General features: G+C 38.4%; 1 protein-coding gene across 1 annotated transcript; it reads right to left on the reverse strand.

Annotated features, from left to right (window-relative positions):
* Window positions 1-18,043: 18,043 nt before the first annotated feature.
* Window positions 18,044-18,975, reverse strand: LOC134844843 (uncharacterized). Its single transcript, XM_063861659.1, has 2 exons — window positions 18,882-18,975; window positions 18,044-18,435 (listed from the first exon to the last, which is right to left on the reverse strand). The coding sequence occupies exons 1-2, from the start codon at window positions 18,973-18,975 to the stop codon at window positions 18,044-18,046; spliced, it is 486 nt and encodes a 161-aa protein (XP_063717729.1).
* Window positions 18,976-24,042: the final 5,067 nt, after the last annotated feature.

Here is a 24,042-nt window from a genome sequence, read left to right on the forward strand (position 1 = left end):
GCTCCATTAATCGATTCTACTGACTAAAAGATCGTTGCAGAAGCGGATTTGCGCTGTGGTGATTTTTTGTCCGAAAAAAGTTGTCGTCACAAATTGGTAGTTTCCACTGGCTTCTGGTCTTGGCTACTGAATGTTTCTTCAGTTTTGACATCTTTGAAAAACACAGCGACAATTTTTTGGGTTGTATATGCTTTGTGGGTGTGCTAACGGTTCATGGGAGTACTAAGTTTTTGATTTTGGTCTTTATGTTTCTGAAATATGTCATTTTTTGTGTTTATCCTTGATGCGATCTTTTGTGGTACAATTTTTTTCATTTTTCAGGAAATTGTGTGGCTAGGTAGGTCATCTTGATGTTCATTGTTGTTCCATTCATCAGGTCTACTGCGTTAGTGGTCGTTGCACAAGCGAATTTGTCGCTGTGGTGATCCTTTTCCGAAAAAGTTGTCGTCACAGTACTAGCAGTTTTTCTTTCTTTTGGTCTTGACTACCAGACATTCCTTGAGTTTTCATAAATTTGAAAAACAGCGCTGCCTTTTTGGGTTGATTATACATTTTAAACCTGTTGATGTTACCTGGGAGTGCTTAATAAGTGATTTCAGTTTTTTTCTGTTGAATCATTTCTTTTTATGTGTCTATCAGTGATGCGGTTTTTCTCGTTACAAGTTTTTCCAATTTTGATCAGTGTCTGGCTGATATTATCATTTCGATGTGCTCATTTTTATTCATTTGTTCAGTTCTACTGGGGTAGTGGTCGTTGCACCAGTGAATTTGCGCTGGAGTGTTTTTGTCTCAATAAAGTTGTCACAAATTGGTAGATTCCACGAGCTTCTGGTCTTGGCTACTGAAGGTTTCCTCAGTTTTGACATCTTTGAAAAACAAAGCAATGTTTTTTTTGGGTTGTTAATGCGTTGTGGGTATGCCGAAGGTTCATGGGAGTACTAAGTTTTTGATTTTGAAGTTTTTGTTTCCGAAATATGTCATTTTTTGTGTTTATCCTTGATGCGATCTTTTGTGGCACAATTTTTTTTCATTTTTCGGGAAATTGTGTGGCTAGGTAGGTCATCTTGATGTTCATTGTTGTTCCATTCATCAGGTCTACTGCGTTAGTGGTCGTTGCACAAGCGAATTTGTCGCTGTGGCAATTCTTTGTCCGAAAAAGTTGTCGTCACAGTACTAGCAGTTTTTCTTTCTTTTTGGTCTTGACTACCAGACATTCCTTAAGTTTTCATAAATTTGAAAGACAGCGGTGCTTTTTTGGGGTTGATAATGCATTGTTTACTTGTGATTGGGTGTTATTGGTACCTGGGAAAGCCTAGTTTTTGATTTCAGTTTCCACGAGCTTCTGGTCTTGGCTACTGAATGTTTCTTCAGTTTTGACATCTTTGAAATACACAGCGACGCTTTTTTGGGTTGTTAGTGCGCTGTGGGTATGCTATAGTTTCAATGGAGTACTAAGTTGTTTTTGATTTTGGTCTTCTGAAAAATGTCATTCTTTTTGTTTATCCTTGATGCGATCATTTTGTGGTACAATTTTTTTCATTTTTCAGGAACTTGTGTGGCTAGTTGGGTCATCTCGATGTTCATTGTTGTTCCATTCATCAGCTCTACCGGGTTAGTTGTCGTTGCATAAGCGAATTTGCGCTGTGGTGATTTTTTTTCCGAAAAAGTTGTCGTCACAGTACTGGCAGTTTTTTTTCTTTTTGGTTTTGACTATCTGACATTCCTTGAGTTTTCATATGTTTGAAAGACAGCGCTGCCTTTTTGGGGTTGATTATGCATTGTTTACTTGTTTTTGGTACCTGGGAAAGCTTAGTTTTTGATTTCAGTTTTTTTTCTGTGGAATCATGTCATTTTATGTGTCTATCAGTGTCTGCTATGATTCCAACCGAATAGTTTTAAGAAGCTGAAGAAAAGTCCGGGTCTCCAAGACAACAAGCCGACGAAACTACAAGCCGAGTTTCAAAAAGTTTACAAACATGTCAAAAATTTAAGCAGGTTTAGTCCATTATAAGCGTTACTCATGACAACGAACCCCAATAAGCTTGAAAAACCTTTTAAACAACGTTTGAACAGTCTTTAAAATAAGAACTAAACAGGCCCCGGATTTAAGTGTTTAGTAATTTTTCCTTGAATATATCATTCTGGTTTTTTTTCAAAATTTTTGCATTTTTAAAATTCAAGGAAAAAAAATTTTTGGCTGTTTTTTGTAAGAACGCCAGTTATAATTAACTTTTCTTTAACTAATTTAGTGATTTGAAAGGAATGATTTAGTTAACAAAGTTAGTTTTATTAATTTGACTAACATCCGAGGTCTGCTGATGAAGTAGCACGCGGTTTTGTTGAATTCTTCAACCAATCCATTTTTAATGTTCTCACCAGAGGCTGTGCATTCTCTGCAGGGTTTGCACGATGTCGGGAGTTAAATTGGCTCACCAGATGAACTCGGTTGCGTCCAGCATTGCCTCCTGACCTGAGTGTGTCCAGGGCAGCCTCGCTGCGACCGCTTTCTTTAGGTCTCTGAGGATCGCCAATTTCATTTTGATTACCCCACATCCGTCAATCACTGATGCGAAGTTCCAAAATTGAGCTGCGTACAGCCCCAAGCTTGTGTTTGTGAGAGCGTCCCTGTGTTTTGCCCTTATTACTTTCCTCAGTGGCTCCAGTTACGGGTCCTTTTGCGTCAGCTTGGCCGCCAGTAGGTTCACATCGAACAGGCTTCGTAATCCCACTACTCTCTTTTTGTTAATTGACACCATCGGTTTCGGTGTTACTGCGTATAAATTTAACGACTCTGCTGCTGCCACCACTTTAGTTTTATTCTTGAATCTCGCCTTCTCAGATCTCTCTAGTTTCTTCGACGGTATTTCCTTATGCCTTTTCACCGTCTTTACAAATATTCTATCTCTCGCCATAATCAACGCAAACTGCATCTTCTTTCTCATTAGTTTTTCGGCTTTATTCATGCTTAGCAACTGTCTCGATCTTCCTGTTTTTTAAATAGAGATACTACTACCTCTCGTTTTTTGACCGACCAGTTATTTTGAACTGGATAATTTTGATGGATTAGAGCAACGACTAAAAATAACCTCCGGTTTTCAGAAAAGAATTTTGATAAGTAAATTATCCGGGAAACTCTCCTTTATTTGCATTCTGCGACCTGATTGGTCGAGAGCTAACACTTATATTTGCAAACTCTAGCGTGATTGGACGAGAACACTTGCGCAAGAAACGACACCCTCTTGCGTTCGAATTTGTTGCGTCAAAAGGTTCGACAATTTAATTTTTCTGTATTAAAAAAACTACATCTTACAATTTTTCAAATCGTAAATTGGTTTGATTCGAGACCCCCAGAAGTAGGTGAGATCATGCAGACAGTTGAGCTGAAAAGACAGGGTTTAAAATTAACCTGCAGTGAGGGAAAAAATTAGAGTGCGGTCAAAAAGTAGACAACCTTTGTTTCATACCGGTGAAAATACCGGTCAAAAGGTAGACAAGTACTGTATTAACCAATCAGAACAAAAAAAAACGAAGAAAGTGAGTTTGGCGAAGAGAAAGGGATAAAACGCGCATTACGATGCCAAACTGTGCGCTGGATAGGAGCACAATTTTGTGTCTGTTTGTTCCTGGATTCCAGAGACAAGTCTTAAAATATGTTCCAGAATGTAATTGGATTCCACAAACAAAATTTCAGTGGATTCCGCGTACATATATCTGTAACGTAAGTTTCGTCGGCACATTTGTTTTTTGTTTTGTTGCGGATTCCGCAACAAGCAAATATAGCTAGTTGTTCTGGATTCCGGAACTGTAAGTGGATTCCGCCAAATGTAAGTGGAATCCGCAATTGTAAGTGGAATCCGCAAAATTTGTATGCGTAATCCGCAAATAAAAACAGATTCCGTAAATTGTAAGTGGATTCCGCATTTTTGCTTATTACTGAACTTGCCAAAGAACAATTAAAAGCTGGAGGTGGAATATTTGATTTATTATCTACTGGAACGCGCAATTTGAACGCAAAAGGACTTATCCATTTATCAGCAGAAGCCATAAACCAATCTTAAAATAATGGTTAACTATTCGGTTTGAAATGGCTGTTCAGGGTTTGAAATGACAGTTCATGTTTGAAATGGGGGCAAGTCACTCATCAGAATTTGAGATGAGATGGCTCAGTTATGTTTAAGAAATCATCATCAGTATTTGAGCTGAGATGGTTCAGTTTGAAATGGCAGCTAAGTCACTCATCAGTATTTGAGATGAGTGGTTCAGTTATGGTTAGGAAATCATCATCAGTATTTGAGATGAGATGGTTCAGTTTGAAATGGCAGCTAGGTCACTCAATAGTATTTGAGATGTGATGGTTCAGAAATTATTATCGCACTCATCAGTTTTTGAGACGAGATAAAGGACGGCTTGATTGTATTTTTTGAAAGCTGAACTGAAGTGTCCTCTGGAAACTGGATTAAAAATCCTCGTTTAAAAAAAAAGAAAAGAAAAACTTATTCAAGCGGTAACTGAAAAATACAGTACAAAAAATGAAATATTGTTAAACAATTGGATCAATTTTTCTGTTCTTTCTGATTCCTTTTCCTCGAAATCTCCACTTTCGACAAAGCGTCTGTGTTGTCTCAATGGCTCACTATGCTATTCATAGTCTGGTGTTTTTGTTGAAATATTTGTCTCCTCGGCTGTTTTTGCTGTTTCTGAATCCTTTCCCTCGAAAACTCCACCTTCGACAAAGCTTCTTTGTTGTCTTAATGGCTCACTATGGTATTCGTAGTCTGTTGTGTTTTTTGAAATTTTCTCCAGTTAACCTCTCTTATTGAATTTAATTTTCTCTTTCCACAACTTTGTACTCGAATCGTTGGACGTGTTTGGATTCTGATGTTTGAGCGTATTTAAAATAAAGGCTTTCACAGAGTCAAGTATCTTTATCCGGACAAACGAAGGGTGTAAGATTTTTGAACTGCTGACTCAAAAGGAAATCAATTATTTCGTCAGCAGAAGAGTGCGAAGAATAACAGCACCGAACGGTTCTCTCAGACACTACTTCAACCAATCTCCCAGGCATTATCTCCTTTTTAGTGGAGAACATTACAGTTGAAATGACTGTAAGCACTTCTGGACTTGGGATGCCCGGCTTGTAAGGCAGTTTTAATTTCGCACACGCAGACGAAGGCTTGCAGAAATGGATTTTGGTACTTTCGCCATCTAAGGTGAGTCAATTTTGAATTGACGGAACAAACTTTTACAGTTGATATTGACATAATGAAACGTGAACTTTAGTGTTGAATCTAAGTACAAGCTCTTTCATCAAAAACTCATAATCATAGCGAGTTTTGTTCAAAAAAGGATCACATTATTTTGAAATGAACAGAGCCATGCGGACACGGCTTGAAAGGTGGCTGAAATACAGCTCTCCCTACAAGGTGTGAAATTGGAATCTGTTTTGCAAAAGGTTGTGTCGGTATAAATCTTATCAAAATTATGAACAGCAGCTTCTTGTAAAATGTCGAAAAGATGATTGATTCGCTTCGTATGACCAATTGCCATCTGAAATCTCCAGTAAAAAGAACAGATATTTCTTTGGAAACTAGTAAGAACCTTACTGAACCTGGGCAGTGACCTGCAGGAATAAGAGCGACAGTTAGGGTATGAGTCTCGTCCCCTTCCAATGAAACATTCAATTTGTCTCATTATCTGAATCCAGAGGTATTATATATGGAGTTAAATGAACATAAAGCGGCAATGCAATCAACAAAGCAGCCGAAACTTTATGACAATATTTTTTCAATTTATAGTGTTTTAATCTTTCGAAGAGCTCAGGCTCATTAAGGCCCACCATGTGATCTATATGATAGTGCGAAAAAAAATTAACCTTAATTTTGAGGTTTTCACCATTGAAGGGATCAATTGAAACCCCAGGAATTTCTGATATCGGATGGGCAAATTCTGACATAATTATATCTAGAAGGGAAAAGGAGGTATGAAAAGTGAGTTAAAAAAATGAGGATTGACGATACATTTCTAGTTTTTAAGAAAGGAGAAGACCACCACATTTCGATCGTCATGAGCCCGTTTCGAGTGTAAGCATCTATCCTTGGTTAATTTATACAGCCAAAACTTTTATCATTTGGGCGCATAGTTAAGATTACACGAGTGTATCCGAAAAACAATTACAATTAGCTTCAGTAGAGCCAATTTTCTCAAATCAAAAAGAAATATTTGGGAATTTTAATTCCACTAACTACAAAACTAAACAATTTAAATGAAATGTGCACCAATTTAGAAGATTTCCAATCAGGAAGCACAGTAGGAAGCACAGCAGATTTGGCACGAAAGACTAACTAACTAAAGTTTTATAATAGACTTCTTTACTGATAAGTGGGCTGATATGAGTATAATGTGAGGCATACTGTGGTTGACTGAATGAGAGAGTGATAAAGTGACTGTGGCTGAGTGACTCTGATGAAGCTGGTACGAGCGCTGTTGAGAGACGGCTAAAAAACAGTTTTCTAATAAACTAGTCGAGAAACATTTTAGTATTATAATTTGACATTTGAGAATTTGAACATCTACTGATAAATAAAGCATTTTGTAGCATTGATACTGGACGAGCGTTGTTGAGTGACGGCTAAAAAAAACAGTTTTCTAATAAACTAGTCATAAAATATTTTCGTAATTATTTTTTAAATTTGAGATTTTGAACTTTTATTTGGACGTTGATTGACTGTAACTGACTCTGATTGACTCTGATAAAGCTGAAAAGTGACTCCAATATAGCTGTCTGATAAAATGACTCTGATTGGCTGAATGACTGGAGAAAGACTGGAGAAAGACTGGAGAATGACTGGAGTGACTAAAGTGACTCAATGACTGAATGATAGAAAATGACTGGAGTGACTAAAGTGACTCAAAGACTCAATGACTGACTGAGAGAAAACGAATGGAGAATGACTGGAGTGACTAAAGTGACTCAAAGACTGAATGATAGAAAATGACTGGAGAATGACTGGAGAATGACGGGATTGACTAAAGTGACTCAATGCCTGAATGATAGGAAATGACTGGAGAATGACTGGAGCGACTAAAGTGACTCAATGACTGAATAATAGATAATGACTGGAGAATGACTAGAGAATGACTGGAGTGACTAAAGTGAATCAATGACTGAATGTTAGAAAAGGACTGAAGAATGACTGAAGAATGACTGAAGTGACTAAAGTGACTCAATTACTGAATGATAGAAAATGACTGGAGAATGACTGGAGAATGACTCGAGTGACTAAAGTGACTCAATGACTGAAAGATGGGAAATGACTAGAAAATGACTGGAGAATGACTGGAGTGACTAAAGTGACTCTATGAATGAATGATAGAAAATGACTAGAGAATGACTGGACTGACTAAAGTGACTCAATGACTGAATGATAAAAATGACTGGAGAATGTCTAGAGAATGACTGGAGTGACTAAAGTGACTCAATGAATGAATGATAGAAAATGACTGGAGAATGACTGGAGTGACTAAAGTGACTCAATGACTGAATGATAGAAAATGACTGGAGATTGACTGGAGTGACTGAAGTGACTCACTGACTGAAAGATAGAAAATGACTGGAGAATGACTCGAGTGACTAAAGTGACTCAATGACTGAATGATAGAAAATGACTAGAGAATGACTGGAGTGACTAAAGTGACTCAACGACTCAATGACTGACTGAGAGAAAATGAATGGAGAATGACTGGAGTGACTAAAGTGACTCAAAGACTGAATGATAGAAAATGACTGGAGAATGGCTGGAGAATGACTGGAGTGACTGAATGATAAAAGCGGTGTTGATACGAGCGCTGTTGAGTGACCGCTAAAAAAACAGTTTTCCACTAAACTAGTCAGTTAATGTTTTAGTAATGTTTTTTGAAATTTGAGACTTTGAACTTTTACTGTAGCACACTGTAGCATACTACACGGCTAAAAATAACAGTTTTCTCATAAACTAGTCAAAAACCATTTAAGTAAAGTAATTTGAAATTTTGAACCTTCACGATGAGGGTCCGACTTCAGGCTGGGATGACCCAGTGGTTCTGGCTCGTCCTCGGCCCCGGGCCCAGCCTGGCAGGTTTGCAGTCGCGATGACTGACGGCGCTGCTCGTCTGCGAGTGCGACCCCGCCCGCTTGCCCAATTATAGGGCATGTCGTCATCACTGGATGAGTCGTCTTCGATTCGCCCAGCCCAGACCACAGCGTGCCCGCGACCGCGACCGTACAAGAACACAAGAGCGGCCAAGGCAGTGCTCACCTCCTTGTCACTGCCATAGAGCAGTTCAAAGTCGGAGACCCTCCTCAGTTGCTCCGGTTCCGACTCCGAGTCGGAATCACGGTAGGGCTCCACTGTCTCGACGTCGATCTGGTCTCCTCCCTCCTCATCGTCATCCTCGTCATTTGGTTCCTCGTCCGTGTCCGAAGAACTAAACAAAGGTAAAATTTGGTCGACATGGAGGAATGGTTGGATATTCTTTTGTGGTTTACATTGGGAAGGTTCAAGTTAGTGGTCAAAGGTGGAAAGAAGAGGTTGTTCACATGGCACCAGGCTTATTTAGTTTAACATGCAATAAAATAGGTCAAAATCAATAGTTACATGTGCATGAACGAGTGGAAAGGCGGAAAGTCCCGCCGACAGAAGGAGCACTTTGGTTCTGGCTAATCCTGTATTTTGATCCAGTATCTCGATTACAACTTGTGTGCCACATCGCCATCATGTATTTTGTACAGTTCCCGTTCATCGTCGCAGCATGTAGGGCACATTTCAGTCTCGTCATTTGTAGCATTAATCATGTTTTCTGAAATTCAGTAATTCAGTTAGTTACTCAGACTGCATTCTAAAAATTAGAATCAGTTTTCAATTTATAGAAAAAAAAACTGTTTTAAAACGTCAAATAATAAATCTAGACTTTTTGTACATATTCGTTGAAAAAACTACAGATTATATATTATTCGAATGTGGTAACAGAACGTCTTCAGGCCCTTTTGACTGATATTTTTCCCTAGTCGTTGGCTTAAAATACAAAATGATCAAAAGTTAGCATGAGAAATTAAATTGAATTTTTGGTATGAATTAGGCATTTCAGTATACGGGCTGACGAAACTCAGTTTTTGGGATCAATTGAGAATTTCAATAAATGCAATTAAACTGGGTGCAGTTTTTGGGATACGGAAGTAAGTATTTCAATATTTGGGATGAAATTCGGCCAGAAGTACTCACGTAAATCATTCTGGCAAGGTGGTTATCTAAGGCTTTGTCGTGCGCCTTCAGAATTTTCCGGACCTCCTCCAGATACTCTTATTCTTGCGGCGGGATCGTGTCTCTGGTGCTAAAAATCTCGTTCTCTATTTTCATTTATTTCGACAAAAATGTAACAGTTTAATCTTTGATATTAACCACATTTGCACCATAAGCTCATTCAGAGCCAACATCGGAAAAGCAGGGTAGCAGCTGCTAAAGGACTCTTCGGCTTTCCGCTAATGTCGAAAAGCTCTGGCAGCCGTCAGCAGGTGTCCACGATGAATGAAATTGACACCCAGAGCCACTGACTCTGAATGCGTTTCAACCATGTGTATCATGCCAGCTGGAATAACAAGGGCCTGGCGCTCCGTCAGAACATCTTTTTGACACCCTCCAGCATCACAGCGAGGGCCATCCCCGGGAAAAATTGGTTTCCAACCCAGAGATTGCTGCATCAGATATTCCTGGAATATCTGCTTGTTGTTGACCGACGGGGCCATCAAATAAAATGTTTTGCAGCCCAAAAGAAAAAAGAGCTAAATGGAACATATTTATATATTTCGTTGAAAAAATTGTTTGTGCACCAAACTTTGTTGAACCTTTCACTGAAAAGTACATCACATATGTACCGGAGAAATTCTGGTGAAATGGTGTTATTGCACCAGCCTGATATAACAGCAGGTAGCTTGACTCCTTCGTCGGTACTTATGTCTTCTCCAACTTCCTCTTATGTAAGTGTCCCAACGACACATCCTTGACTGCTTTTGGGACAGAGAATTTCGTGGCAGCCGACAAGGAAGCATCAGCATCAATGATATTCCAGAACCTTGGCGGCATTGATCGGAACAAAGTTTGAACATCAGCTGGCTTAATTGATTCCTAGGATTGAACACAAATATGAGGTTAAACTTATTTGAAAACTGGAGTCTTAATAGGAGTCCAATTACTTTACAAACTGATTAACTTTTCCTTTAAGAAATACCGTCTAGCTCTGAGTTGCTTCAAAGTTTCGTCAATGAAATTGTCCCCATACATTCGGCTGTCAAACTAGCATCTATCCGCTAGTTGGCTTTGAACCCTTTGATGGATTTAGCCGATGGAACTAAAAAAAGATCCTTGTTGGCCAATAAACCAGTCTGACTGGATCAAGTTGACAAGATCAACCGTAAGCACGCACTGTAATAGACTTGAGGCAGGCGTGATCTAACATAATACTCAAAAACGATGATCGAAATTTAATTATGACGACTTTGAGCTAGTCTTAGGTTCAGATGCTTACTTGCAAAAGTCTCTCTCTTAGTTTGCCATGGTCAATTGGAGGTAGCATGTCAATCTGACTGGAACTCGTGCTACAAGAGCTGCCTGAAACCACGGCAATACTCTGCGGTTTTCCCCCAAGAGCTTCTGGTTTCTGTATCTGCACCAGGAGGGGTCGTTCATCTGTTCTCTGATTGGCTTCAACCAGACTATGAAGTGGCGAAAGGGAGACTGGTAGAGGAAAGGGCGAAACGAACTCTGATACGAGAGGAAGTGGATCTGGCCTCAGACTCTGGAAGTGGTACCAGCCTAATTGGCGCAGCTGGCGCACCGATGGGAAACTTGGCGCACCGATGTGTGACTTACGAGGTATGTTCATCGATAGTACTTGTTACTTCTGGAGCGGTAACTGTAGTAACAACAGCAACTGGAGCCGTGCCGTTGGAGCAGTGCCCTTGTTCATCGGTTGTACTTGTCACTTCTAGAGCAGTAACTGTAGTACCAGCAGTACCTGGAGCAGTGCCCTTGGAGATTTCACCGTCATTCAGTGAAATAGACGGCTGAAACAGTGATGTTGATTTAATTGCAGACTATTATTTAAAAGAAAAACGGTGTTTTGTAACATACAATTGGAATGGTCAAAATGGGTTTCTCATCCTCCTCATTTTGCACCAAAACGTCGCCAATTGTTCCTGCTTGTACGCGCTCGTCGCATCTGGCTCGTTTGGTTCCTGCTTGCTTCAGGAAGCCGTCACATCATGCCCATTTCTGCACGGCTTATGTTTGTTCCAGGAGGTCGTCCTGCTCGTCGTCTTGTTCTTGGTCGTCTTTCTGCTGGTTCCCAACGCATTTCTTACGGTAATCCGTCTCGTCATCTGGCTCTTTGTCGTTGTGGTGATACAGTCTAGACGTGGACTAAATTATTTGGCTTAGAGCTAAAACAGTTTGAATATGAAGTCAAAAACGATATCTTATTTTATATCTTATTTCAAAAGCACACATCTTCATTCATTCTGATCATCGCTGATTTCATCCTTGCAGATCGAATTTGCACTCCTTTGATTCGCTCTGAATGGTAATTGGCACCCCTTATAAGTGTCCCGCACAAAGTTATAATTTTTCCAAGTGGGAGAGAGCAGCTTTCGTTTGAGCCCAGATCTTCGATTGGCTCTTATTCTCTCCGAGCATCTAGGCGACAACACATGCTCTGCAGTTCTGTAGCAGTCGCCGAAGCCATCCGTGCTACAGAACATGCAAGTCAGTTTCTGCAATTTCGCATCCCTCTTCTGGCATCGCTTTGCAGCAAAATGGCGGACCATGTTGCTTTTTTGCGAAAATTGTAGGTCGCACTCTGGAAACGAAAAAAAAAATCAGTCCAAGAAAGGATTATTATTTAGACGGTAAATGTTTTTTTCACATTATCGATTTTGTTACAAAAATTGGTATGTGGACTATAAATAGGCTATGACATTGTTAGCCCTCGTTACAAAAGCAAAGCCCTCCATACAAAAAAAAATTGATTCATTTGTGAGTTGGGGAAAAAGAGAAAAGGAAATAATTTTAGTGGAATCCGCAAATTCTTAAGCACTATCTGTATCATTTTTTTAGAAACCAGTATCAAACATTTTAGAACCTTTGCCAACAAATTTGTGATACCCTTTAGGATGTGAAACCGGTATTTCAATTAGGAAATGCGAGCCTTAAATTTTATTATGATATACTTTTTTTTTTAAAAAAACGTCATTTAGGCCACAATAATTGTGATGCACGTTTACTTCGTTTTTTTCAAAACATCTTGCAGAAACGAAAAGAAAAAAAAATCAGTCCAAGAAAGGATTAATATTTAGACAGTAAAATTTTTTTCACATAATCGATTTTGTTACAAAAATTGGTCTGCGGACTATAATTAGGCTATGACATTGTTAGCCCTCGTTACAAAAGCAAAGCCCTCCATACAATATAAAATTGATTCATTTGTGAGTTGGGGAAAAAGAGAAAAGGAAATAATTTTTGTGGAATCCGCAAATTCTTAAGCACTATCTGTATCATTTTTTTAGAAACCAGGATCAAACATTTTAGAACCTTTGCCACCAAATTTGTGATACCCTTTAGGATGTGAAACCAGTATTTCAATTAGGAAATGCGAGCCTTAAATTTTATTATGATATACTTTTTTTTTTTAAAAAAAACGTCATTTAGGCCACAATTGTGATGCACGTTTACTTCGTTGTTTTTAAAACATCTTGCAGAGGCGCGGATTTGATCCCTTAACCTCTTGTTTGGGAGCCATATTTTTTACCTCCAGCCCATCAGACCCGTTAGTTTTCTTAGATAAACGTTAAGGATAATGATAAATTTACTTTTGCACTCGAAGCCAGTCATATATCTGATTGATCGGTAATGGATAAAGGAAATCAAATCGAAAATAAAACGGACTCAGATCTGAAATTATTTTCAAAATAAATTTATAGGTTCAACCACGGTTTTTCAATACTAAAAAATCAATTTTCAAGAAATAATAAATTAAAAGAAAATTCTTGATGGCATATTCCTTACAAGGTACCATAAAGGGGAGAAAATAACAGGATCCAAAACCTTTGCAACGACCCATCATAAGGCGTAACCTGGGGAATATCACCCTATAAAGATATATCCCCCTAAATTGCCCCCACGAATTTTGTACCTTGTTAACTACCCCCCTACCCATTTTAAAATCCCAAACAGTGATTATATTTCGTTGCAGTTCTGCGAAATCCAAAATACTGATTATAGTTCGTTGCAGTTCTGCTAAATCCCATATATTGACAAAATTTCAATAACTGACAAAAAGTTCTGCAATTGCAGAACTTTTTGTCGTTAATTGGGATTTTGTCAATATTTGGGATATTTTCAGTATTTGGGAATTTGTCAGTAATTGGGATTTTGTCAAAATTTGGGATTTGTCAGTAATTGGGATTTTGTCAGTATTTGGGATTTTGTCAGTATTGGTATTTTGTCAGTATTTGGGATTTTGTCAGTAATTAGGATTTTGTCAGTATTTGGGATTTTGTCAGTAATTAGGATTTTGTCATTATTTGGGATTTTTGTCAGTATTGGGATTTTGTCAGTATTTGGGATTTTGCAACTGCAAAAAATTTGTGAGTGTATATTGAGATCTTCTCATTGGGTTAAAAATTGTACTGTAAATTTAAGCAAAAATGGAACGAACTTATCAGTATTTGAGATTGATTTGAACTGCAACAAGAACTATTGAAATTTTGCAAAACTAGAACAAACTTTTTGAGTTTTTAGGATGGGCAATAGACTGCGTGGCGCCATCACACATTCCTTTCGGTCAAGATTTGAGACTTTCAGTATTTGGGATAGACTGTACGGCGCCATTACACATTCCTCTCCGTCAAGCTTTGAGATTTTACAAACGAGCGAACGACTACTTCAGTATTTGGGATGAGAAATAGACTGAAAGGCGCCCTTAACTCCTGTCAGTTCAGCACTAAAACTGAACAGACTATTTCCCTATTTGGGGTGGGTAATAAACTAAACGGCGCCAGCACACATACAATTCAGAAACGATGATATAATTAGCGATTTAATTACCGGAAAAAAATTTTTTTAGAAGGTGAAACACTTTTTTCAAGAAAGCAAAATAATGGGCCATATAACAGGAATAAAAGGTGTAAGCTAGCGTATAATTACAAAGTATAGTTAAACTGGAGAGTTCAAGAATTATTGATCTCATCCGATAACCATAACCATTTGAGAAGCGTATGATAATCACGAATTATGAAATCTAACACTTGAAAATCCAATTAATCAAACTCAAGAAACACTAATTAGTGACTCTTTTAGTTGACGGCTTAAAAAGTATCGAAACAATTTTGACTCTTGCTGGCTATGAAATCTATCCGCTGGCTATGAAGCCTAGCCCAAGTTTAGCCAAGTCAGTTAGGTCAAGTTAAAAATCACAGGAAAAAAGGGTTCAACCTAGAATTACAAGGTATAGTTAAACAATCTCACAACCATTAGCTCATTCTTCACCCTCAAAACTATCAAGAAGTTCAGAAACCGCATCCTTAGAGAGGCACCATCATATTCAATTTTTCAAGCATGTGATTCCTCGCAAGACTACTCGGAGGAGAGCACTGGAGAAACTACAAGAATTGCGCACTCCAAGAGGATCTGAAAGATTTTGGCGCCAACTTCTGTTTTAAGTTCGATGTCATAGAATTAGCTTCCAAGGACTAATGGAAGTAGCTGAAAAAGACTCCCAGAGAAAAAAATGCGGTAAATGTGGTCGCAAAAAGTGTATATTTACTTTTTTGACCCATTATATGATTACTTGCATATTTAAGAAACGGGGATCTTCGGAAGATTTCAAGTACGATTTGGCTAAGGCGACAAAAACCGGAAATGTTGATGATATTATCAACACTATTCGATCTCGGCTTGCCATTACAGGCTTCAAATCATTCTTTCCTTCTCCTAGACGCGTTCGTCGAGCAACCGCCGAAATAAGGGTGCTTTTTACAATTTCTGTAAGCCCGAGAAAACATTTTATCGATTTCGAAGTGTCCTAGTGTCTTGCGTCAAAGCAGTTGCGTTTCTTTCACTGAAAATCACGGAGCTTTAAGGATTACGCGTGCATATCTTGGGAGACAGCTGTGAGATTGATGGTGTGGAGTTTACCAGGCTCGCGTTCAGGCTCCTCGATGTCGACATTAGTGTGGCTCTCACTGTATGTGTCAAATGACACTACAGACTTCCACCCACTAACTTGCAAGCCAGAGACTGGTAAAAGAACTGAACTCAATGTTACCCACTGAATAAAAAAAGTACCCAAGACGTCACTGAACACAAAAGTTACCCAAGACGTCACTGGTCAGCATCGAAGACATTCGATGCGTTTGTCCAGATGCCACCCTCATGATTACTCGATGTGTGGACACAGATCTTCGTCAAATGGCACAAAAAGAATCAATGATATGCATCCTCACGAAAAATTTGCCATTCAGCGCTTTGAGGAAAATATGACCAGACGGGGGCCAATAAGCCATTTTTTCATTTCACCACTCTCTCGATAGGAGGAATAGACAAAGCCGGCAAAGTGGGCGCAATCTCTTTCTGTAATCTGTGCGCAGACTGTCATCGCTGACAAGGAAGAAATGAATGAGGCTAGCACAGAAATTGAAGATCTCTTTGAAGGAGTATGGAAAAATGAAGTTGTTGTTCGCCCCAAAGAAAATGCATATATGTACTTTAAGTCTGTAAAAGTGCTACAAGCCATCTACCCGAGTCTCGTCTCAAAAGTTCCTGTAAAAACCCTCGGGTGCATCACCACTAAAGATGCCAATGAACTTTTGAGAAAGAGCTTGAATGAATGCACGAAATTACTAAGAGCAAGATGTGATTTTAACGCTATAGAGTACAAAAAGTGGGCTGAAAATTTTATCAAATTTCAGTGCTTATCTTCGGGGAACAAGGATTGACTCCCTACAAACTAAAATTAATCCTAATGCCACAGCTTGTGGTGAGCATTTTTATACAAAGTCCCTGGGAAAATTTGTCCGAAGCTCTCGAAAAATCCAACCACCATGCGAACAAGAATTTTCAAAGTAGGATAATGCGAGGCGGATGAAGATTGCATAACCAAGACCCATTATTCCTCGAAAAAAAAATTTCATTCTGCAAGTTCATCAAATCTGGCAAGTCCACACGTAGTTTTCTACACAATGCGGGAGACGTCTTGGGAGGAACTAATCTTATCCAGTCGTATTTACAAATATGTCAAAAAAATCTAGAATTTCCGAAAGTTGCCGCCGGTGAAATGCGTCCGTCTGCTGCTTTCTGGTTTGCGATTTTATGTGTTGGGTAGTTTCGGATTTACTGCGGCAGCAGTTGCGGGAAAGAAAGTAAAATCGAATCTAGCGCCACAAGCTATGGTGGAAAATAGATCCATGACTTAGGAGGTACTATCCTAACCAAAGACAATGCTCGAACGATTCTTCGGGGACTTTCCAAGACACCTAACTGCTTTCTTCTGCTGAAAGATGACAAAGATTTGGTCAAAGGAACGATGGCTGTAGAGGAACGGTTGCAAAACCGAGTAGCTAAAAACGAGTCAACAACTGATTTGGAATCTAGTGATACTGGGCAAAAAACCAAAGGAAAGAGCTGGCAAAAAAAACTGTCACCTGCTGCCATCCAGTGCCGTAAATTTGCGGGTAGTGATTTCAAGTTTTTGATGCTAGATTACTTAGTTGACTCTCTTTACTTTGATTCAGTTATTGATCCGACACTTACCAGCTACATCCGGGAAGTAACTTTTCAGCTATTTAAGTCAATGACAAGCGACTTTTGATGGAGCAATGTCCAACTAGCGGTGTAAGTAAGGTTTCTGCAATCGTGGCTCTAAGGAAATATAGAGCTGAAAAATCACCGAAGATTCTAAATACTGAACCCCAAGTACCCCCTTCGTGTAGCTGAACAAACTCAGCCCACTCAGCTCACAACAGCACAACCAAACGAGAGATCAACTTCGACGAGTTCAGTGTTAAAACGACGTTCAAGTAATCCACGCTAGTGGAATGCCCTACATATCCCGTCGGGTGCCTTTCTTGGGGTCCTTTCTTGGGCTCTAGGACAACAAGCCGACGTGACTTCAAGCCGAAGGGACTTCAGGCCGAAATTGAAACTTTACAAGCACCTCAAACCGCTATCTTTTCATTGGCATCCGTTAATAATATCAGCCGGTTTTTGAATTATCCGGCTTGAAGTCCCTAGTTTTACGTTTCGGCTTGAGATCCCATCGGCTTGATTTCCGGCACCCCTTTCGTGAACCTTAGTATCATACTTGTACCAATTTCGGGCGACAATGAGTCTTGGTGGCTCTTAGATGATACCCTTAACGTCTGTTAATTCTCACCTCTCGAAAAGGTGAGGGGGACCCGGGTAGCTGTTTTATATGATCTCACGTAATATAAATTTGTATTAAAGCGGGACAGTTTGTTTTTATTGATTCCACAAACTGTTAGCGGATTCCGCAGCTTGTAAGTGAGATATCCAGCAATAACCGGTTTGAACAATGGCTAGCTAGAGCAACAAATGCGGAAATTACGAACAAAAACTTAACCATTGTCTGTGGAATCTACGAACAAATCTTAAACCATTACCTAACTATATTCGTGGATATACCCTTTTAGATTTTAAACATTTGATTGAAAACGGCTAGTTTGATTTTTCAGTTTAGGTCGATCATTCACTTTTTAATGTTAATTCATTCCTAATCACGTTATTTTTTCAATTTCTTAGTGAATGTACATAATTGTATATATTCGAGGTTAATTATTAAAAAATTTAATTAGTAAATTTGAAATTAAATCAGAACAGGTTTAAAATATAAAATAATGAATACAAACGCACTCCTATAAACTGTAAATTGATTAGAAAACTGATAAAACGTTCCCCGGAACGAAACGAGTTTAAAGTTTTGTAGAATACCCAAAATCTATTTAACTGCTGTCGTCAAACAACACTTGAGTAGCTTTGTCTCCATAGTCAAAGCGCAGTTGCTCGAAAGGTGCAATGTCTCTCCTGGCTTTTAGGATGACTATTCTTTCACCTATGCTGGAAAGTACAACTTCTACCATCTTCATATTGGCCTCGTTTTTCTTCTGGGTGGCGTGGTTCGGTAAACGACCCAGGCAAACGTTCCAATTATGTAAAGGGTACTCCTCATTTGAAGCGTCGATCAATCGCCTAGGAGGACCCGCAATTTGCAATATGTATTCACTTAGAACTCCTGGCTGGAGGCAGTACTGGTCGGCATTGATGTTGGTTACTACTTTGCTGTGGTAATCCACCAACACGTCATCTTTCTTGAACGATCGCAAAGCAATCAAACCTAGTAAAAAAGAAATCACTCATTGAAAAATGAGTTGATTTAAAAATTACTGATTCAAAAAAGAAATTTTATCAGTAAGATATTCTTATCGAGTTATTAAAATTATAAATTAATTCTTCCAAAGACGGGAAATATCACATCAAATATGCCGATCCAGTTCTGGGTCAATGCACGACTCTGCAACTTTTCCTGAGCCTCATATGGAAAGCTCTCAATGTCGTTGGCGGTATGTTTCAGGCTTGTCGTTTTCTCAAGCGGCTGAAACTTTCTCTTTGATCCATCCTTGAGCAGCTTTGCCACATAGTCAACCCCTTTCTTCAGGTCATGGGTTGCCCACTTTTGCTTTGAGTAAAACTTTGTAACTTTACTTCACAGCTCATAGGAAGTCGTCATCTGCTGAACAAAGATCTGTGCGCATAGCATCTGGCGAACGTAACGTTTAGAACCTTGTCGGGATCGCACTGCCAATAGAATCTCTTCGTAGGTGAATCCGTCCAGTTTCTGGTGAACTTCTGAAGCTTGCCTCTTCAGCTTTTCCATCTCGAACGTAGGGCTGGTAGACAAAAACATAAGCTTCGCAACCTTACGTGCGAGACAACGCTTCGGCTGTTCCAGATTTATGATGCTAATCTTTAAAAAAAAAAGAATCTTTTACATGTGATTCCACGTCGGTTTCAATTTTGATAAATAAATCCCTTTGGAAGACAATGAAACTTTATATCGATTGATCTACCTGAATTGATCAACTAGTGGAGCAACCCGGAACACCGCGTTCCCAATTGAATTTCAAAAAAAATTTCAGTCGTCACCATGTCATATTGCTTCTCTTTAAATGGGTTCTGGCCTCTGTATAGTACAATTTCATACCCTGTACTAGCCAGACTGGAATTCAGTGGGAGACGCGAGAAGTTGACACTATAAAACTGAGTCATCAAATTGAATGTTTTTTTTTATCAAATCAGTGCTTCAGATTTAAAAAGATACTTACAGGCTGCTGTTTCTATGCTCAGCTTCACGGTATCGTCTTCGTTTTTTTCCTTTATGTTGACAATCGCTTGGACGACGGCATGTACCGTGGCTTTGATGATCATTTTCTCGAGCATCCCTGTGCACGTGAACAGAAACGTGACAATGGCCCTGAACAAGGTCAATTGTTCTTTGTGGGTCAAGGTTCCATTTCTTTTATCGGCGCAGTCAGTCGACTCCTCGAGATTCTTTAAAATAACTTTTTTGAGAGTCTCGTTTATTATCCGGTTTTCGGCTCGGGAGGTTGTAAAATTGAATATGATTTAGTTTCAATATTTGGTTTACTAAAACCTTTAGTCTTGTTATTTCTTCAACTTACACTTTCTCCTACACTATCTGCCTTCCACTATCCTTCTTACCTACTTTTTTCGTTGATTTTTTCTCAGGATCTGTCTTATATCTCTTCTATTTAAACATTCTTCGAGTTTTTCTATTCAGGATCTGTCTCATTTCTCCACTTACAATTCCAGAGGAAACATTCGCAAATAAACCTGAGATAATAATTTACACTCAAAACGGGCCTATGGGGATCAAAAGGTGGTGGTTTTCTCCTCGTTCAAAAAATATTGAAATGTTTTTCCAATCCTCACTATTTTAACTCACTGTTTACCTCCTTTTTTCTATGATTACGTGAGAATTTGCCCGCGCAAAAACAACTAACTGGGGTTTCAATAGATTGCTTCTCTGATGAGAACCTCAAATCTACGGTGTAATTTTTTGTGTTTTGAACAAAACTCGCTACGGCTATGAGTTTTTGATGAAAGAGCTTGCACCTAGATTCAACATTTAAGTTCACGTTTCAGTGTGTCAGTATAAACAGTACAATTTTGTTCCGTCATTTAAAAACTGGCTCACCTAAGATGCCGAGAGTACCAAAATCCATTTCTACAAGCCGTCGTCTGCTGCGAACTAAAACTGCCTTGCAAGACGAGCATCTTAAATCCAGAAGTGCTTACAATCATTCCAATTGCATTATTTTTCACTGAAAACGAGATAATACCTGGGAGATTGGTAAAAGCAGTGTCTGAGAAATTCATTCGGTTTAGGTATATTTCGTACTCTTCGACTGACGAAATAATTATTTCCTTTCGAGTCTGCAGTTCGAAAGTATTACATCCCTCGTTTGTCCGGATAAAGATACTTCGCTTGACTGTGAAAACTTTTTTAAAATACGCTTAAACTTCAGAGCTTAAACACGTCAAACGATGTGGGTACAAAGTTGTGGAAACAGAAAATTGAGTTCAATAAGAGAGGTAAACGCAATCTTTATCTGGAAAACATTTCACCTAACAAACCAGAATACGAATAGCAGCATTATGCAAAGGAACACATAGAGCCATTGAAACAACAGAGGCGCTTTTTCTGACCATATTTTGATCAAATTGCGGATCAAATCCTGACCATATTTTCTTTTGACCATATTAACAATACTTGAAAACAATTATTACTCATTTTGTTGTACTGTAATTTTTACCGCTTGTATAAGTTTTTCTTTTCAATTTTAAGAAAAAGAGGATTTTGTCATCCGGTTTTCAGAGTTTCGTTTATTATCCGGTTTTCGGCTCGGGAGGTTGTAAAATTGAATATGATTTAGTTTCAATATTTGGTTTACTAAAACCTTTAGGCTTGTGTAATGTGAAGTTATTTCTTCAACTTACACTTTCTCCTACACTATCTGCCTTCCACTATCCATCTTACCTACTTTTTTCGTCGATTTTTTCTCAGGATCTGTCTTATATCTCTTCTATTTAAACAATCTTCGAGTTTTTCTATTCAGGATCTGTCTCATTTCTCCACTTACAATTCCAGAGGAAACATTCGCAAATAAACCTGAGATAATAATTTACACTCAAAACGGGCCTATGGGGATCAAAAGGTGGTGGTTTTCTCCTCGTTCAAAAAATATAGAAATGTTTTTCCAATCCTCACTATTTTAACTCACTGTTTACCTCCTTTTTTCTATAATTACGTGGGAATTTGCCCGCGCAAAAACAACTAACTGGGGTTTCAATAGATTGCTTCTCTGATGAGAACCTCAAATCTACGGTGTAATTTTTTGTGTTTTGAACAAAACTCGCTACGGCTATGAGTTTTTGATGAAAGAGCTTGCACTTAGATTCAACATTTAAGTTCACGTTTCAGTGTGTCAGTATAAACAGTACAATTTTGTTCCGTCATTTAAAAACTGGCTCACCTAAGATGCCGAGAGTACCAAAATCCATTTCTACAAGCCGTCGTCTGCTGCGAACTAAAACTGCCTTGCAAGACGAGCATCTTAAATCCAGAAGTGCTTACAATCATTCCAATTGCATTATTTTTCACTGAAAACGAGATAATACCTGGGAGATTGGTAAAAGCAGTGTCTGAGAAATTCATTCGGTTTAGGTATATTTCGTACTCTTCGACTGACAAAATAATTATTTCCTTTCGAGTCTGCAGTTCGAAAGTATTACATCCCTCGTTCGTCCGGATAAAGATACTTCGCTTGACTCTGTGAAAACTTTTTTAAAATACGCTTAAACGTCAGAGCTTAAACACGTCAAACGATGTGGGTACAAAGTTGTGGAAACAGAAAATTGAGTTCAATAAGAGAGGTAAACGCAATCTTTATCTGGAAAACATTTCACCTAACAAACCAGAATACGAATAGCAGCATTATGCAAAGGAACACATAGAGCCATTGAAACAACAGAGGCGCTTTTTCTGACCATATTTTGATCAAATTGCGGATCAAATCCTGACCATATTTTCTTTTGACCATATTAACAATGTTTGAAAACAATTTTTACTCATTTTGTTGTACTGTAATTTTTACCGCTTGTATAAGTTTTTCTTTTCAATTTTAAGAAAAAGAGGATTTTGTCATCCAGTTTTCAGAGGCTGTTTTAAATCAGCTTTCAAAAAGCACAATTGAGCCGTCCTCTATCCCAAAAAACATTAGAAACATCACCTATCAAATACTGATTAGTGATGATGATTTCCGAACCATTTCAAACCCTGAACTATAAATTAATGCCATTCGATGACTGTTTTCCAATCTCAAAAAAATCATCAGATTATCGGGTGATCGATAAAGATTAGACATCCGCATCTATTTAAATAACCTACGTTTCAATGCTGATAATGGATAAGTCCTTGCTTTTAAATTGCGCGTTGGTACAGATAACAATCCCCCCTCTAGCTTTTAATTGTTCATATGCAAGTTCAGTGAAAAAACAAAATTGCGGAATCCAGTTACAATTTGTGGAATCCGCTTACACTTTGTAGATTCCACTTACAGTTGCGGAATCCAGAACAACTAGCTATAATTGCTTTTTGCGGAATCCACAAAATTCACGTTAAAGGTATTTGAACGCAGAATCCCCTGAAAATTTGTTTAGTGGAATCTACTTACAATTCGGAATATATTTAAAGACTTTCATCAGGAGTACAGGAATATACAGACACAAAATTGTGCGCCTATCCAGTGCACATTTTGGCCTTTTAATGTATTATGGGATTTGTACAATTCCACTCAACAGAAGGAATTTTTTTTATTCGTTATCCTTAGTAGAGTTAAAATAACAGAGTTAAAATAAAAATCAATGCAAACATCCAGGACGTTGTACAGATACGCGCATTTTTTCAATCTATTGAGAATCAGTTTTATTGAAATCCGCTCTGTGTTTAATCAGCTTTCAAATCCAGTTTTGAAAAGAGAAAAGACCGCAACTAGTTAAAACAACCGTAAAAACCATCGTGTAGCAATTTAGTTTTTTTTACAATAGAAACTTAAGCAAGAGCTCTCAAGTGAATCTGCCAGAATAATTGGACGGACATTTTCTGGGACCTTCTATGAAAAAACTGAACCGTCTTAAATAATAATAATATCGTTCATCAACGCTTACCACGTTGAAGCAACGATGAGCTATAGCTGAGGTGGTAGAGATGCGTGTCTAAAAATTTCAGATTACGGGTTCGAAATCACACGTGTTCGACAACTTACAAGGTGACTTCATAGAACTGCATTAAAAAACGTTATCCTAGACTTCATTTCTCAGCGCCCCCTCAAAATGAAACACGGTCTCAAGATATGTTAATGTTCCGAACATTGAAAATGTGGAGAAACTTTGCACTTGGGTGTTTTTCTTTTTGTTTTCCACGCAAAATCAGGTACCACAAATAATCATCGAATAGGGCTGAGTGATATATCATATTAAAGCCATTTCAGTCGAGCCACATTAGAAAGTTCCCACAATTTTTTTCTAGTGTCGAAAAACACGCTTTGAAATTTTTGATTTTTCGTCTTCATTCGAGCGAATGAAGCGAGAGAGCAGGCTTACAACAGCTGAATTATGCCTAATTTAAAACTCAGAGTTTTTTAACTTCATTTTGAGAACCAAAAATTTCAAAAAAAAAACAGTTCACTGTCGTCAAACTTGGGTCTGAAATTCGGAAACATAGCCACTTGTGTTTTTTGAAGAAATCTCAACATTCCGATTTCCAAAAAAAACATAGAAGCCTTAAAGCGCGTTCAATTTCAACAATTTGTGATAGGCATTTTTTCGATAAAGCTAACCCAACTTGAGAAAACTGGATCAA

This window comes from Symsagittifera roscoffensis, chromosome 4, assembly GCF_963678635.1.
Source record: "Symsagittifera roscoffensis chromosome 4, txSymRosc1.1, whole genome shotgun sequence".
Taxonomy (NCBI): Eukaryota; Metazoa; Xenacoelomorpha; order Acoela; family Convolutidae; genus Symsagittifera; species Symsagittifera roscoffensis.